General features: G+C 39.0%; 1 protein-coding gene across 3 annotated transcripts in view; it reads right to left on the bottom strand.

Moving 5' to 3' along the window:
• Window positions 1-3,717: 3,717 nt before the first annotated feature.
• Window positions 3,718-16,053, bottom strand: part of ARHGAP18 (Rho GTPase activating protein 18) — a 95,257-nt gene continuing 82,921 nt past the window's right edge. For all 3 annotated transcript variants that reach the window (XM_039569526.1, XM_039569525.1, XM_010401874.4), the window contains exons 12-15: window positions 15,608-15,754; window positions 9,935-10,059; window positions 8,726-8,787; window positions 3,718-6,088 (exon numbers count right to left, since the gene is read on the bottom strand). In XM_039569526.1, coding sequence (XP_039425460.1) covers window positions 5,997-6,088; window positions 8,726-8,787; window positions 9,935-10,059; window positions 15,608-15,754 — 426 coding nt within the window. In that variant the 3' untranslated portion in view covers window positions 3,718-5,996. The remainder of the gene's footprint in view (window positions 6,089-8,725; window positions 8,788-9,934; window positions 10,060-15,607; window positions 15,755-16,053) is intronic.

Below are 16,053 nucleotides of genomic sequence, written 5' to 3'. Positions count from 1 at the left end.
CTCATTTGCCTTACAACTAACAGAGCTAATGGGGGAACATATTATAACATAATCAAGACAACTAAATTAGGTAAGACACACTATAAACTTCAACTAAGTCAAAAATCAGAAGGCAGCAAGATTTAAAACAAAAAATTCTTCTGAGACTAGGGGGGAAAGTGAATAAACAAGAAACCATTTTCCAATTGCTAATCCAACACAGCTCAGAGTTTGGAACCTCAGATGTTTCCAAGCAATTATGTGTTCCTTCATTTATTCTGGATCATTTGGAGTGTGTTGTACATCTGCATCTTGATAAAGAGCAAGGGATACCCAGTAACACACTCAAGCCTGTGATTTTATGCTGTGCAAAGCTTTCTATATTCACAGTTCCACTGTGTCCAGAGAACTGGACATCGAAGTTGAACTTGCCTGCTGCACCATCTCAGATACATGAATTATGTACTGCATCACCAGCCACAGGCATGAGAACATGCATTAAATTAAACACATGACTTGGTGCAGCTTCCAGGATGGATGGCATGAAAGCAGACAGGAACACACAGTGACCACTTCTCCAAACAAGCCTCCAAACGCCCTGACACCAAATCCCGCCGGCTGGCTGTGAGCTCCAAGCACAGCCTTCCTCCACCGTCAGAGCATGTTTACGCTTCTCCCACGCTTCTGTTCCGGTGCCTAAAGAAAAGCGAAGCTTCGGCTGTCACCTCCCCATGGAGCGGAGCGGAGCGGGGCGGAGCGCGGCCCCGCACCGCCACCTGCCGCCGCCCCCGCCCCGGCAGTGAAAACACGGGCAAAGCGCGGCGGGGCCGGGCCAAGACACCGAGCTACAGCCTCCCGTGGCAGCTTCCAGGGATTTCTGCCCACGACGCGGCCCTTGGACACGGAATAGAGAAGCGAGTGCTGTAGGACTGACCCTCCGCTTGTCCCGGGCAGGCGGTGAATGACGGCAGACGGCAAACGCACATCCCCGTGTGTGGATAACCAGGTGGCGGTGTCACCGCTCGGAAGGCACAGGGAGTCCCACTGGAAAGAAGCACAGAACTGTCCCTGCAGGACCTGATCTAGCGACACAGCATGTGAGCAAACTGCTCACGGGAACCGAGACAATTTGTTTTCAGGAGTAGCCACATTACAGAGGGCAAAGCTCATTCGATAGGTAAAATAGAGAGACTGTGGCTCTCAATGCAAATGAGCATTAGTTACTGGTTTTACCGTGCCATAGGGAGAAGGAAGGATCCTTTCAGTCACCCCAAAATGGACAGTCAAGGAGTAGTAACACCTGCGGGGCTTTTGAGCCACCACCATTCCCATATGATTCATGAATGGCAAGTTGTAGTCCCACGATGGTTTAAAACCTGCAAGTGAAGACAGTCCTTTGATACCGCCCAGTTTTAGATCTGATTATGAAGGTAATTCCCAAGAGCCCGACAAGCAGAGTGAGGAGAGATACTTCTACCCACCTCCTCACCTGCACCAATGCCTTCAGCTGTGGGTACGGCTCAGGTGGAAAGGCGTTCAGTCCACAGGGAGGGTATGGGCATGGGCATGAGTTGTACGAACCAGAAGCTGCAGAGAGGCTGCACCCCAAAAGCCAGCCCAGGAGAACAACTGCAGCTTCAGCAACAATCACACACATCATGTCAACAAAGAAGATTCAGAAAGCAGGCGGCAACACAAGCAAGTGCTTTCTCAAGCCTCCAAAGGCCTGATGCCAAATCCCACTGGCTGGCTGTGAGCTCCAAGCACAGCCTTCCTCCATGGCCAGAGCATGTGTATGGTTTCTCTCACACTTCTGTGCTGGTGCCTAAATGAAAGTGGAGCTTATGCTGTCATCTCCCCATTCAACCAAGGACTCCTACTACCTAGTTTTATGAAGCCCATAGAAGCTTAATTATTTTTTGACACATGCCTTCCCTCCCACTGCATTTGCCAAAAATTACTGAAGTCTGCCAACAGACTCAAAAGTAATTAGGGGAAGACACACACAAGGTAGCAAGATTACCCCAGATAAATTTCCTTTGGAAACCAGGCTAAAAATTACAGCATTGTATTTATTAAAAGAATCCCCTGAAGACATATTCGTGATTGCTATACTGCTGTTACTGGCAATATAGCAGATTTTTAAAGCAATTTTTGGAGGATCATATTTGGTTTCTATAAATCAGATTGATTTCACCCCTTCTAGCCACAAGCCAGCCATTTATGAACACTTCCCATCTGTTAAATGGGGATGATAGGTACTTACCTCCCTCAGATGTGGTCTGTGTGCAAACACAAACAGTGGTATGAATATCTTTAAAACATTGCTCTACATAAAAAATATTATTATAAATATTGCTGCAAGATTAGCACATACACATTTTATACTTTTTGAATGGCTGCAACCTTTTAAAGATAGAAGCACAACAAAGAACTAATCCTAAGATGCATTTAAGTGTGATGCTGAGGAAATCTCTTTAGCAATCTTTCGCCGAGTTAGCTTGCTGCTGCAATTTAACTCAATACTTAGGAAAAGAGTGTGTTTTATTGGACAGTTACATTGCTTTTAAGAATGTCTGACAAAGAAATAATGGGCTGGGAAAAGTTTCAAGCAGGCCTTTCTCAAATGTTTTCTTCTTTGCTGGCTGGCTCACTGCCAAAAAGTGCATCTCCTTATCCTTGAATTCATCTCAGTCATGCCACTGCTTAGTGAAAGGCCTGACAGAAATTCAGCCAATATTTCCAACACATCCAGACCCATTCATCTTCCTGCTCCCTACTGTCTTCTTGAAACCCCAGTGGAACGCTCACAGATGCTGCTTGTTGACTTGCAATGTGAGATAAACGTGCCTCACTGCTGCTCACACAGGGGCAGGCGGTTGGGATGAGACCTTTTCTCCCAGCACCCATGGATATCCAGGGATGGTGCACGTGCTTCACACAAAGTGGGGAAGAACAGGAGGCTATGGAAAATGAGTGCAAACTCTGCAGTCTTTGAAGAAGAACAGCCAGTGTGAGAAGGTGCATACCCCCCATACGAGCACTGTGGATCTTTCCCGTCCCTCCACCAATATACACCAGAGGATTTTTCAGCACAAAACCATCCTTAAATGCTCTACAACATCCAGGCAGTGGTAAGAGGGACCATCACCTTCTTCCCCATGCCTCCTTCTCCCCAGACCCTGCTGTTCTGCCTGCACAGGGTTGCACACTTAGCGTTGCAAATCATTAATCTGTCAGCTGCGTGAAAGAACCCTTGCATACATGTTTCCCAAGTCATCACTCAAACAATGGTGGCCTGCCAAATTACCCCAAATAATCAACTAATGCAGCATTGTCTTTTTAATTATAAAAGATTCTTATCGGCTTACCTGAATTCGTTTTGGACTTCCCACTTGTGCCCTAATTTAATTACTTAATTATGAGGAATTAAGAGCCAGTATTTTCAATCAGCGCTGAGAAGTCTCCTGCTCCTTTGCATGTACCCAGTAATTCCTATATTACAGATTTAGCAAAGGTATATTGCAACTGCAACAAAGTTCTAAACTTCTAGCCAGTTATTTCCTTTTCCAGCAGGCATTCATTTTGCAAGACTTTAACTTATCAATGTCTCTTGTCATACACAAAACTACAAGCTCTCTACAAAGATGTAAAACGTGAAATTTTGAAATAATCATAGCTTAGTGTCATTAGGGTATATTTTATGCACAAACATAAGAATTCGAATGAGAAAAGAAGTCAGAAAAAACAACATTTAATTATAAAAGAACATTTTTAAATTAAAAAAAAAATAATGGCACTAAACCAAAAACAAAGTTATTTAAGAGATCATAACCACAGGTTGGTTGCAATTTTATACCAAAACTGTTAGGAACAGCTGTTCCTATCATCTGCATTTTGCTCCTGATTAAAATAACACCTAGAGTTCCAGTAACAAGTAATCTTTTACAGAACTATAATGTATTATGAAAACACACATCATTTTTGTATTACATGTCAAAAAAACCCCCCTTATATTTATTACATTAGGTTCACAAATGTTTACCTAAGCATTATACTGTTTTGCTACTCTATTCCTTACATTTGAAGAACAGGGAGTGTGGTTTGTTCTACAGACAAAAGTGATTTGTCTTAGAGGATTTGCCCGCAGTGGCACAGTGCTATACCACATGGGGATACCCAGCTAGATGGAGCATCGAGGGCAGTACAGTCACATTAGAAAACTTTCCTCCTTTACTCATCCTGCTTTTCAGAACCATCCAGTGCAGTGCTTCCTCTTCATATGAAGACAACCTTCGACTTTAAGAAACAATAAATACACATGGCCCCAAAATTGTTCATATGCTGTGGATAACTAATCAGCAGCTGTCTAATTTTTCTATGACCTTTCAGGGTTCTATTTCACTGCTTGTATATAAAAGGGAGTGTTCCAGTGGTTACTTTGTCAACACAGTCAGGGCCCATATCCAAAGCTCAGCAGAAAGGTCCTTTATTCCTTTAATCAGCTTTGATCACTTAAAAAAAAAGTCATTCAGTCCTTGATTGTATGTATAATATTCCCTGTGAGGTCAATATAATTCTTTGTGTGCATTGAAAGAAAGTATTTCATTCCAAGAATACAATTTCACAGTAGTTACTTCAGGTAGTCAGCACGCAGGTGTAAGCACTTGAGCACAGCTGAGCTAGTTTACAAATAAATTGTAAAGTGGTACACAAGCTAGGGAGCCCAAAGTGTTGCTGTGGGACTGGGACTCTGGAGCTCCAGGCCACAGGTCTTTGTGTTGCAACAAGCCTCATCAGTCTATAATTCATTATCAGTGAATTCCACAGGGAGCTTTCAGTCCTTCCCTGCAAAGGGACGGATTTGCAATAGTTCTCTGTTGGACTATTAATTTTTGAAGTGGCTTAGAGGGAAATCAGAACTTGATTTCTAGCCTCGTCCAGGACAGACCAAGATATAAAGCTGATGGTAGGTAATATCCACAGTAGACCCTTACACTGGTTTTGAGTCAAAGGTTTAGTGGTTTGCTACCTATGAAATTTAGACTACAGTTTCCTTCCACGGTTATTTTATTTTTCCTGAAAGTTTTTATTGTGTGCTAGTAATTGAAAAGTTTTGGCAGTTGACAAAACTCAATATATCAGATGTCCAAAAAACTTGAAATCAGTGTATGTAACATGGCTGCATATCACTACTGAAAAACCTAAAAGGTTTTTCTAGTGCATGACAATATGCCAGAAACGACAATGCCAAGAGTAGTGAGCTTTAAAAAGACTCACCTTGTCACGTGAGCCTTTCTTTGCTTTTTCTTTCCTTTTTTTTTTTTTAATAATCTCAAGAGTACAATCAACTGGAGTAAGAAAAAAAAATACTTAAAAGATCTAGCAAAAAAGCTGCATAGAAAGCATTTTCACAGTTGCTTTTAAATAGTTTTCATCAAACTTTAAATTAGGACTTCCAAAGACAAAATACATTGCATTGCAGTTTTTTCCTGTGAAATTCACACTTATTTGGGAAATTCATATGACTGGTTTAGGTATTTTTAGTACTGTACCATTCAGAAGTGGTGATCGGGATTTGGTTCTCTATTGTACTAGCATTGAAAAGATCTATATGAACACAAAAAGGTAACAAATAGATTGTAGATCTCTAATATAAAGAGGTTAAACACCTGTTTGAAAAATAAATTCTTCTTAAACAAGACCTACCAGATGGGAGGTAGATTAGTGCCATTAAAACATTTAAGGTACTTATATATAAAATACGTAAGGTACTTATGCTCGTTTCAAACATGAGTGGGAAAACTGCGCTGTCTCCAAAATTTTGCCGCAAGTAAAACTGAAAGTTTACTGGTTATAACTGTTGGATCACCATCACCTTTTTTTTTTTTTTAAACTGGATAAAGTTCTATTAACATACATAATGGTTGAATGTTGAAAGGACACACTATCCCTTTGAAACATTCAGCCTTACAACTTAAGTCCACAGGTTGGAGGTTTTGCCATTAGTTGTGAGTTTAGCTCTGCTTAGGTTTTATAACCCACTCAGCATTTGGGTTGAGCTGGTATAGGTCCTTCATGTAGGTATCATCATCAAGGCAACGTTCTCCTAGGAACAGAAAAGACATGTGGTTACACCAATAACAAAAGAGAAAGGAAACAACTTTCAAAGTTCCTGTTACCGTTTTACTCCATTTACATTTTCAAGGTCTCTGTGTGGTGTTTAACAAAGGACAACGCACAGAAAAGTTGGAGGTGCTCTTACCCTTCCCATCTGCTTTAGGGAGGAAGGGGACAAGAGGAAGAAGGAAGAAGAGGAGGGGCTGTTCTACCTCTAGGTAGCCCCTTCATTCTAGGTCAGATTCTTCACACAGACCACGCAGATGGGAGTTTGCCTCTGCAGGAGTTTAGTAAAAAAGGAGCAATGTCCTGGTCTTCTCATGATTATATCCAAAAACAATGTCCACATTTGCATATTAATTAAAATTTCAAGTTATTTCCCCCTTTTTAAATGCTAAGTTTGTGCAAGGTTTTTCCTTGCTAAGAAGCTGTTACTCCTTATCCTGCTCCTCTTAAGTCAGCTGTTCTGCACTTGTAATAGTTGCTGTCCTAGGAGGAGAAAGTAGTACACCATTCTTGGTACACTACAGGCAATTAATTTATGTCTAGTAGCTATGATGAGAATAGCATATGCTGATCTATCAAGATCTGCACATTCTTCCCACTCCCCTGCAGGCAAAGCATTATCTCATGCATTTGCAGCTCTACATCACAGCCCCTCTTCTACTCCGCTGTGCAAGTGGATGGGGTGGATGGCTCGTGCCAGACAGATGCTTTCAGTACTTGCACTCCTGACACGGGAGGCAAGCACAGGTGGAATGCTGCAGCTGAGTTTTTCTGACAGCTCTTTGAACTCCCTGCACAGAGCAGGCAAGAAGGCAACACTCTGTGCTCAAGCAGGAGCAGTCTCCATCTGCTCTCTCTAGAATTTTAGTCCTAGAGATTTTAATCCTCTGTGACCAGAACTGCCCATGTTGCTGAACCCCTCTCCTCCATACAGTGCAGCGTGTTCAGGCAGTGAGAGCATGGGGACAGTGCTTTGCAATGTCCCTATCCAGCCAGTCCTGGTGACAAAGCAGGGGCAGAAGTCCCATTCAGTGCCCTGAAGTCCCACAGTGTATTGACTACTCAAGAAATGTCTGGAGACATTCAGCAGCTACACCTGCTAGGGGACAGGATCACAACATAGTGCTTGTTACAATTACGAGCATAAGTGTAAGGATATGAGTCTTCTGTCATGAGCCCCTCAAGTCTTCTTGTTTTGGGCTCCCTCTACATGACTCAAGCCCGTCGGGCAGAGAGACAGATGGCAAAGGTCAGGCTATCTGGTTTACTTAAAACTCTGCATCAGGTTAAAGGCAGGGAGCTTCTCTTACCTTAACTGAGAGTATTAATAAGGACTAGTAAGGACTGATTAAAGTTGAAACTCTCTGGAAGTAAATCATTCTGACAGAGAAAACACCTAAGCTTTCTAACTTACATCATAACAAAACAAAACAAATCTGCAACTACCCGTGCACTTTCTCCAAGGGAAATGCAAATTCTGTCACATGCTTAAAGTAATAGTAGGTTGTTCCAGTTTCACTGGAATTCTGTTACAAAACAATTTTTCCTGCATGATTACACCTCTGTAGACTAAACAAGATATTCCTCTCCTTTAAAAAAGTCTTACATCTGGAATTGCAACCTGCCTTAACAGACATAGGAAATGTATGTACATATTAGATATGCAAGAGAACATATAATACATTCGTCTGGCATCCAGCTATCTTGGTAACTTCTATTTGTTTTTTGCCATCAGATTTAGTAAAAATACTAAAACATATCTGTTGCAGAAAACATAGGGAAGTGCTATTTTTAATTAAGTCATTTGGTTTAGACACACATACAAAAAAATTTATTTATAGTAGTCATTAGGTAAAAAAAATGGTAGAACTAGCAATTTACATACGGAATCTAAACTTGCAGAGGACAGAAGTACTGCATTTAATTTTATAACTATAAATAAGTTTAACAGGTCACAGTTAAGGAAAAAATAAATGTAAGTCCAATCTACAACTGCTTTCTAGTTCTCTTTTTGTTTTCCTGAGCATTTGAAAAATACTGTGATTAGAAACTGATTCCTAATGCAAAAATACTCTTGCATTCATGAAAGAAAATTTTAGAACTGTGTTCAAAATTATCCTTGGCATTAGCTTTGTTGAGCTGCTATTATTTCCTTTAATTAAAAGGGTCTGGAATAGGCAGAGCAGGAAAGACTAACTGTTGGAAAATTTTATCGCACGGTCATTTTCTGACTGAGCATTTTCTCCCCCCCAAAGGAACCTGCAATTGACACTCAAATGCAGAACATGAAGGACTGTAAGCTCACTTGTTAAGCCTCAGTACAAAGAGATGAGTAAGATTAACTTCAAGCACCTTTGTATCCAAACTTTCCGTGCTTATTCACTGTACATACGTATCAGGAACATCTGTTACAGCTGCCAACTTCCTCTGGGACAGATAATAAGATACTACTAATGTAATAATCACACCAACATCTCTGCTGCCTTCTCCACAAGGTTAACTGCCTTAGTGTCAGGGAGAACTAGGGACATGAATAAAAATGCAACCACAGCGAAACCCATGGACAGTGTGCCAAGGAATCCTATTCTAGCAAAAGAAGTTGTTCAGAAGCCATTCTTACCGATATTTCCTCCTATTTCATAAAGAAAGACCTCTTCTTTCTTGAGTGTTTGGACATTTCCACTGTAGGGAACAGAACACAATGAATGATGGTATTACGAAGGAGCTTGTGGATCAGTCACCTAGACATGTCTGGGAGAAGTTATGCTAATTAAGATCAGAACTGAACCCATCACAAATCCTTTGTGTGTATGCTTGCTCGTACAGTCAGTGAACAAGAATACCCTTGCATGCTAGTGCAAATGAACAGTCCTGCACATGAGCAATACACTACAGAAAAGGTAAAATAAGAGACATGTGAGGAAACTGCAGGTTTTAGAAAAGAATTTCATTGTTATTAGCAAGTAGCTTGATATTTACCCTCTGATTTTTCTTTTACTGCTGCTGAAAAAGTAAGTATTTCCCTCAAATATTCCATATTTCAGAAAAAGCATTATGGTTGGGTGGTAGAAACCACATTCTTACTGGATTTAATTGTACTGCAACTAAAAGAAGTAAAAAATAGTGGAAGAATGAAGTCCCTATATTACAAAGGGATTCTATTATTCTCACTGCTTAATTGTGATAATGTATGCTAAAGCCCAGCCAGAAAATAACTTTCTGACAGTGGTGTAAACCTCTAAAAACAGCATTTAGAAAAAAGCATCTTCTTAATGTCAACTAATATACCATATTATTGCTTTAGCTGAATAGTTATATATGATGAACAGGTGTGTTAATTTTATTTTTTTTTTCAAAGGATTGATTAAAATTCCTCCCTTTCTGAATGGATTTGAGTAATTAAAATATTGCTTTCCCTTAAAATCATTTCATGTGCATGACATTTGCACATCATTATATTCCAATGCCTATTAGGCTGCTATATATAAAAGCATTATTTTAAACAAGATTTTCTTTCTTCTTTCCTCATTCCTCTGTTTTCTTGGAGTTCCCTTCTGACCTGTCCCCAGAAAATGACAAAACTGTTCCTGACCCATCAGATTAAATAGCAATTAATTTTTTACTAACAGCACTCATGTATTCCTGAAGGCTTCCTGAGCTTCAATGACATTTAAAAGCATTAATTCCTCAAGTGAGTATTTTGATGGCTAAATTCAGCCCAAAAGTTCATGAACTGACCTGAATTTTGAGTATTTTAAAAATTTTCTTGATATAATAAATAAAGAGACACTTCTCCCGACATGATAACAAAACAAAGACATGTTTATACCTTTTCTGGCTGAGAAACCTGGCTACTATATCACTGGCTTTCAGTTCTTCTGTCAGCTGTATTGCCATGGAAACTTTGGAAAGATGAGGCGCTTGCACCCGTATCACTCCCTGAGGAACATCAGTCTGCAAAGCAATAAGAGTGTTGGAACAAAGCTGCTAGCAGCTGGCTTTGATGAGCTTCTCAAAATACAGTATGGAATAAGTAAGTAAGTACAGTGCTCTGTACTTCACTATCTACTACACTTTACTACAAACACATGGTAACTACACAGCAGTTCAGTTAATTACATCCAACCTTCAAAGCTCTTTATAACAACAGGGAGAACTTCAGAACAAAAGAACAGTAGTGTTTAATTATTTTTCAAAGATGTTAAGAATAAAAATAACAAATATGCTATATTAAGAACACGCTTTGGTATTATGAGAAGCATGTGACACTGATATGGAAGAGTCTTGCTACAGGCGTGAAAACCAGGCAATGCCCCTGCACCAACCCTCCACTAAAACTTCTGGAAGAAACCTGTCCAGTTTCATTGAATCTGAACTTCCTGCCAAAAAAAAAAAAAAAGAAAACATGAAGTACTCATAGATCATTCTACTTTAAAGGATTCTTCTTTCCTCTTCGTAAATTTCACTTTCTTAAAAGCAGATATTCGCTACTCCAGGTTTTTCTCCCTATTTCTTGTCCAGAATATATTCAGCTAGCCAACCTGCAGGTCTGACTATGTAATGGATTTGTATTTTATTTCAACCCACAAGTCCTTGATGATGAATATTAATCATATTAGCTACAAAATAGGAGGGCTCCAAGAACAGCTTTTCTGTCCAACTTGCAGGTACATGACATTTGAAGTCACAAAGGCATAATTTATTTGTGAATAAGGTCCTAATTTCTGTTCCTGGAGATTTTTCTATTCCTATTACATTATCCTTTACACAAATGTACTCATTTTGATAGGAAAGTAAGAGTCTCTGTACTCAAGGTTGATTATGACAGTTCATTCTCTTCTTTCCCACCCCACATCCCTCCATTTAGCCAATTGCAAGGCTGAATATTTTTTTCTTCCACAATCAATGAATAAATCTGGGCACCTGTGAATCTAGAACAGCTTCTCTGAAACCATCAGAGTTAAATGAGTATAGAACAAGTACAAACATGAGCAGAATCAGAAGAACAGCTTCCTGAGAAAGCTGAAGGCTCATTACTGTACAAATGATGAGTTACGGTGAGCAATTTTAACCAAACAATCCTTTTGTGTCCAGTCTTATTATTTATTGATTTAAAAATACTGGACATCATAACTACTTCTGTCCAAAGCAGTAAGAACCGTCATATTGAGAATTTGCTATGTAGTAATTGTGAAATCAAAGATTTGTAAGTTTGCAAGAGATCTCTATGAGATTTTCCCTAGATTTATCTCTAAATTTGTCAGATCTGTTCTTTACGGCCTCCACCTACGGAAACAGTGTCTGTAGCCATCTGCTAGGTAGTAAATCCTACTTAAAAATTTTTGCCTCTTTCCAAACTTTTGGGATCCTGGCAAAAAGAAATGAAATTTTTACGGATGAAATGATTATTTATAGATGTCCCTAACTGGTCTTCCATCAAATTCAGCATGGTAAATTTAAACTAGCTTTCATTTTTGTATACAGTTCTTTATTATTTTGTCTCAGTTGATTTTAGCAGAGTTTCTCCCACTTTCAGCTGAATAACTTTTTTTTTTTTGCTACACAGTAGGCATATGATAAATTATTTAAAAAGCAGTCTGCTTTGAGTATCTGAGAGAAAGAACAAGAAATGTCCACAGAGCTGTAACATTACGGTCACAGATCAAACAGAATAATTACTTTGTTTATTCACTGAGAATCATTATTAGCTCAGCTAATTAATGCATTTTGCCACTTTTACCACCTGCATTTCCGGGAGAAATCATGCTCAGCTGCACAATATGTTCATGCTCCCAAACTACAGAGAGAACAGAACCTGAGCATCCCCTAGCCCATACACCGTGCAAGTTGGTGGGAAAGAAAATGTGGCCTAAAGCCTCTAAGAGCTGAATGACAGAAGGACCAATGCTGACATTATCTGCACGACACCCAAAACACCCAAATTAGGGGCTCCATATCACAACATATTAAGCCATGAACCTATGAGAGAATTGACAACGCACTGAAGAGTGGGTCACCTACACTACTCAGCTTGTGAGTTCCCTCTCCTGCCTCACAGGCCCTCTCAGGTCAGATTTAAAGCACTGCAACCCCTGGCTGAATTAGGTACTTGCACTCTTAAAAAAACTGAAGACAGTATATCCTTACTTGATGGAAAATACACTGGCCTACAACATTTAGTCTGCAGCAGGCACAGCAGTCACCTGTGAGGTACTAATCTTCTTTCAAACCCTTCCTTTTCAGAGAGACTTGCATCTACGTATCACAAAGAAGAGCAGCTGCCTGGCTATAGGATCTGGGGTGGGTCTCTCCCAGTTTCTTCTATTCCATTTTTCATGACACGCTTAAATATTTTTCACTCTAGGTGCAGAGAGAAATGTAAGTGACTATGCAATATTTTCACTAATGATGGAATATTATATATACTTATTAAAGGTACAAAACATACCAAGCAGGTACGGGGCATGAACATTATGAAGAACAAAATTGATTTTCGAAAGGTTCTTGTTACATGGAAGGCAAAATCTGAAAGAAATGCAAAGCAGTTGTTCCCTTTGGGCTGCAAAATACTGCGCCTAGTTTGGGACAAAAAACTGGAAAACCAGACACAGAGAAATGATTTAGCAGGTAGCAATTTTTTTAGTAAGTAATCTGGCACTGCAGTGAGTGAGAGATTCAGCAGGAGTCAGAAAGGTTATTCTGTGTAAATTCAAACAGATCATACAAACAGAAGGGCCATGGGACACAATGGTTTTTCTAACCTGCAGTAGCTCAGCCCAGTGCACTGCGTTGTGCCGATCACGCGACTGCTCCCTTTTTTGGAACAATTGCACCATACAGAGGAGTACAATGACAGATGGTATACATCTGGCTAAAGGCAGTAGGTAAATTTCCAGTCCTGAGGGCATCTTTCTTTGCCTGTCTAGAGCATTATTCAGCCCAACACCAACATAAAGGCTTAATCCCTAACACTGACTTGGGGCCATAGGTATGCCAAAAAGCAATTAACCCTCAAAAGCCCTCTAATATTAACCACTCTCAGCACTGTACAGAGGTCTCACCTGAAGTTTGCAGTAAATGCTTTTTAACCTCTGTCTCAAAAGGGTAAATGTGATTGATAGTGAGGCTTCATCAGAGCTAAGATGAAATTTTATCCAAATGAGCTACTTTAAGAATGCAGATAGGGAGTTATTTCTGGAGAGTATGGAAGTGACTCAGGCTCTGACCATCTATGTTTAATCATGCGGGGTGCCACAGCAAGTGTTAGAAAATAGAAAATTTTCCTTAGCTTTTAATTCAGCATCCCACAAGATAATTAGGTATCCAAAGTTTCAAACAGGTTTCATGAGAGTGGGAATTCACCACAAGTCTGGGTGCCTCACCTGCCATCTAATAGTGAAATGCAGTTCAGCAACTGCACAGGAAAAGTCACCTCATTTTTAAATTAAAGCAGTATAAATTGAAAATTGGAGAGAAAAAAAACCCAAAACAATAAATTTTCCTGAAAGAATGAGACTTTTTTTACTTGAAAAATGTATAAAATTGTCATTCACAATGAAGCCTTATCAATTTGTGAATATGAGTTTAAGAGTAATATGTTCTCAATCACCCAAAATTACTGAATGTTTGAAATAAGCATAAAGGATTTATAAAAAATGGTACCATTTAATTTTGACGAAAATCTGCACAAAATTCTAGGGCTTAAAGAAAATTATTGAATAGTAACTTTACATTTACATTCTAGTAAGAATATTACATGAGGCTTCACTTCTAGCTCCCTGGTGGATTAGAAAGGCATAATTTACTCTAAAAGACCTCAGCCCTAATTCCCCAGTGGATTAAAAAGACATATCTTTGCACTGAGTTATAAAAAAAATCCAATATCTGAACTTGAAACAGCATTTACTTCTTTCAGTGTATTTGCTGTTATTTCTGTGTTGAACACAGGATGGCAGCATTAAGTGTCATCTCATCATAACTCAATTGAATTCAAAGAATTCTTTTTTTATTAGACCAAGAAAAACAAATTACAGTGTTTAATTAGCTTTATTTTAAAATCATATGTAAGTCATTCTGTGTCAAGATTCCTTCATATACATAGATACGAATGTAAGGCCTGGGGAATTAATTAATTTTGGACACTAAGATATGTGTCAAATACTGCATAGAAAATGAGGTAGGAACACTGAAATACAAGTCTCCAGCAGATTCTGGATATAGAGCATATTCATTTGGCACATTCTATTTGTTTTGGCTTAAAAGCTTTAAAAATGCCTTTCTAAAAATATGACAACCCTTTTTTTGGTAACAGTCTGGCATACACACACTTGATAAGAAAAACAGACTGCTCAAAACACTGCATTTCTACCAGCGACCACAAGATGACTCTACCTCACCAGAATCTTCACTGACTCCAACCCACAAAGGGGTATTTTCATACCACCCAAACCCGAGATTCTCATACCACCCAAATCTGATACGTTTTCATTATGGTATCAGAATACACTTATTTGGTATTACCTGTTCGTGTGTTTAAACTAGCTTTGGAATAATGCACTGAAAGTGCTTTAAAGTACTATATTGTATAGGCTAAAAAGTCTCAAAAAATTGTAATTATAAAAATTATAAACAATTTCAACATTCACAAAATGCATTTTTAAAGTTTTGATGTCAGTGGGAACAGCTCAACTAAAATCTTTCTGAACTACAGGAAAAATTAACACTATAATTGCCACAGGATTTTTGTACTTCAAAGAATGTGTGAAGAGTGTTACGCTGAAACATGCCTTGACATCACTGATGGGTCTGGCAGAAGTCAATTACCTAAAGGAGAGATACTGAACTGTGGATTATATACACTGGGGTAAGCTGGCAGTAGCCACTTGGACAACAGCTACATAAGAAGCAGTTTATCAGTTTTTCACGTTTGTTTCATCCTTTGGGGTTTCTCGGGTTGGGCAGGTTGTGCATGTTCTAGTTAAAGAATGGGATAAGGAGTTCAGTGGTTTTGGAACTCCTGTAGATGGAAGAAGAATGAAATGCTAGATTTGTTTCTAAACACTTTTAAATATGAAGTAGTGAAATCTAGATATTTAGTTTTTAAGTAAACACAAGGTCTGCCGTGACTTCCACTGGGCAACAACACATCCAAACGTGGGTTCAGTAATACTGAGTCTTGTCACAACATTTGCTCTCTCCACAGATACTGACCTAATGTATATTTATTTCAAATGCCCAGGTTGAAACAACCTGTGGGCTGTCATTTTTCAGAATAGAAATATTCCGAAAAATCTGTGAAAACAAACAAAGAACCAGTACAATCCTCTAAATGCGTCATGCCGGTAACCCATAAACTGTGAAATCCACATTAAATTGCTATCTATTGAAATCCTCAGTTAAGTAAGTAAGTAAGTAAATAAATAAATATCCCCCCGCTATATCCACTTTTTCACTAAAAATTATGCTCCTATTAATAAAGCATTTCAGATGTATGTTTCCTTACATCATTAGGAGTCTTCTCCTGTTTCTCATGCTTTTCTCGGTCATATGCCATCTTTTTCAGAAGTTTCTTCATAGCTTTGTCCTTTTTCTCCTTCCTCTGGTTTTCAGTGTTTTGTTTTCTCACTTGGTTAACAATAAACTTCGGAATCTAGATAAATATAGAGTAAGCATGAATAACTACATAATTTTCTTACCAAAACTTTGTAAATGGCCAGGTTACCAGGTAGAACTCAAAAATAGTATTTCTTCCCAGTAATAACTAAAGATTCAAATAATATAAAACTGTGAAACAATTTTAAAACCACTCCATTTGTAATACAATATTCCATTCAGTAAGCTCTCAGGGGAAGAGAAGTGGAATCATTCAGCGTTTTTACTCTTCTCAGCCAAAAAAATTCACTTGACACTGAGTGTGTAAAATGGTGATAATTACTTCTCCTCCCATGC

The sequence above is a fragment of the Corvus cornix genome, chromosome 3 (assembly GCF_000738735.6).
Source record: "Corvus cornix cornix isolate S_Up_H32 chromosome 3, ASM73873v5, whole genome shotgun sequence".
In the NCBI taxonomy this organism is placed as follows: domain Eukaryota; kingdom Metazoa; phylum Chordata; class Aves; order Passeriformes; family Corvidae; genus Corvus; species Corvus cornix.
The sequence above is the reverse complement of the archived record's forward strand: the minus strand, read 5'-3'. Positions and strand labels throughout refer to the sequence as shown.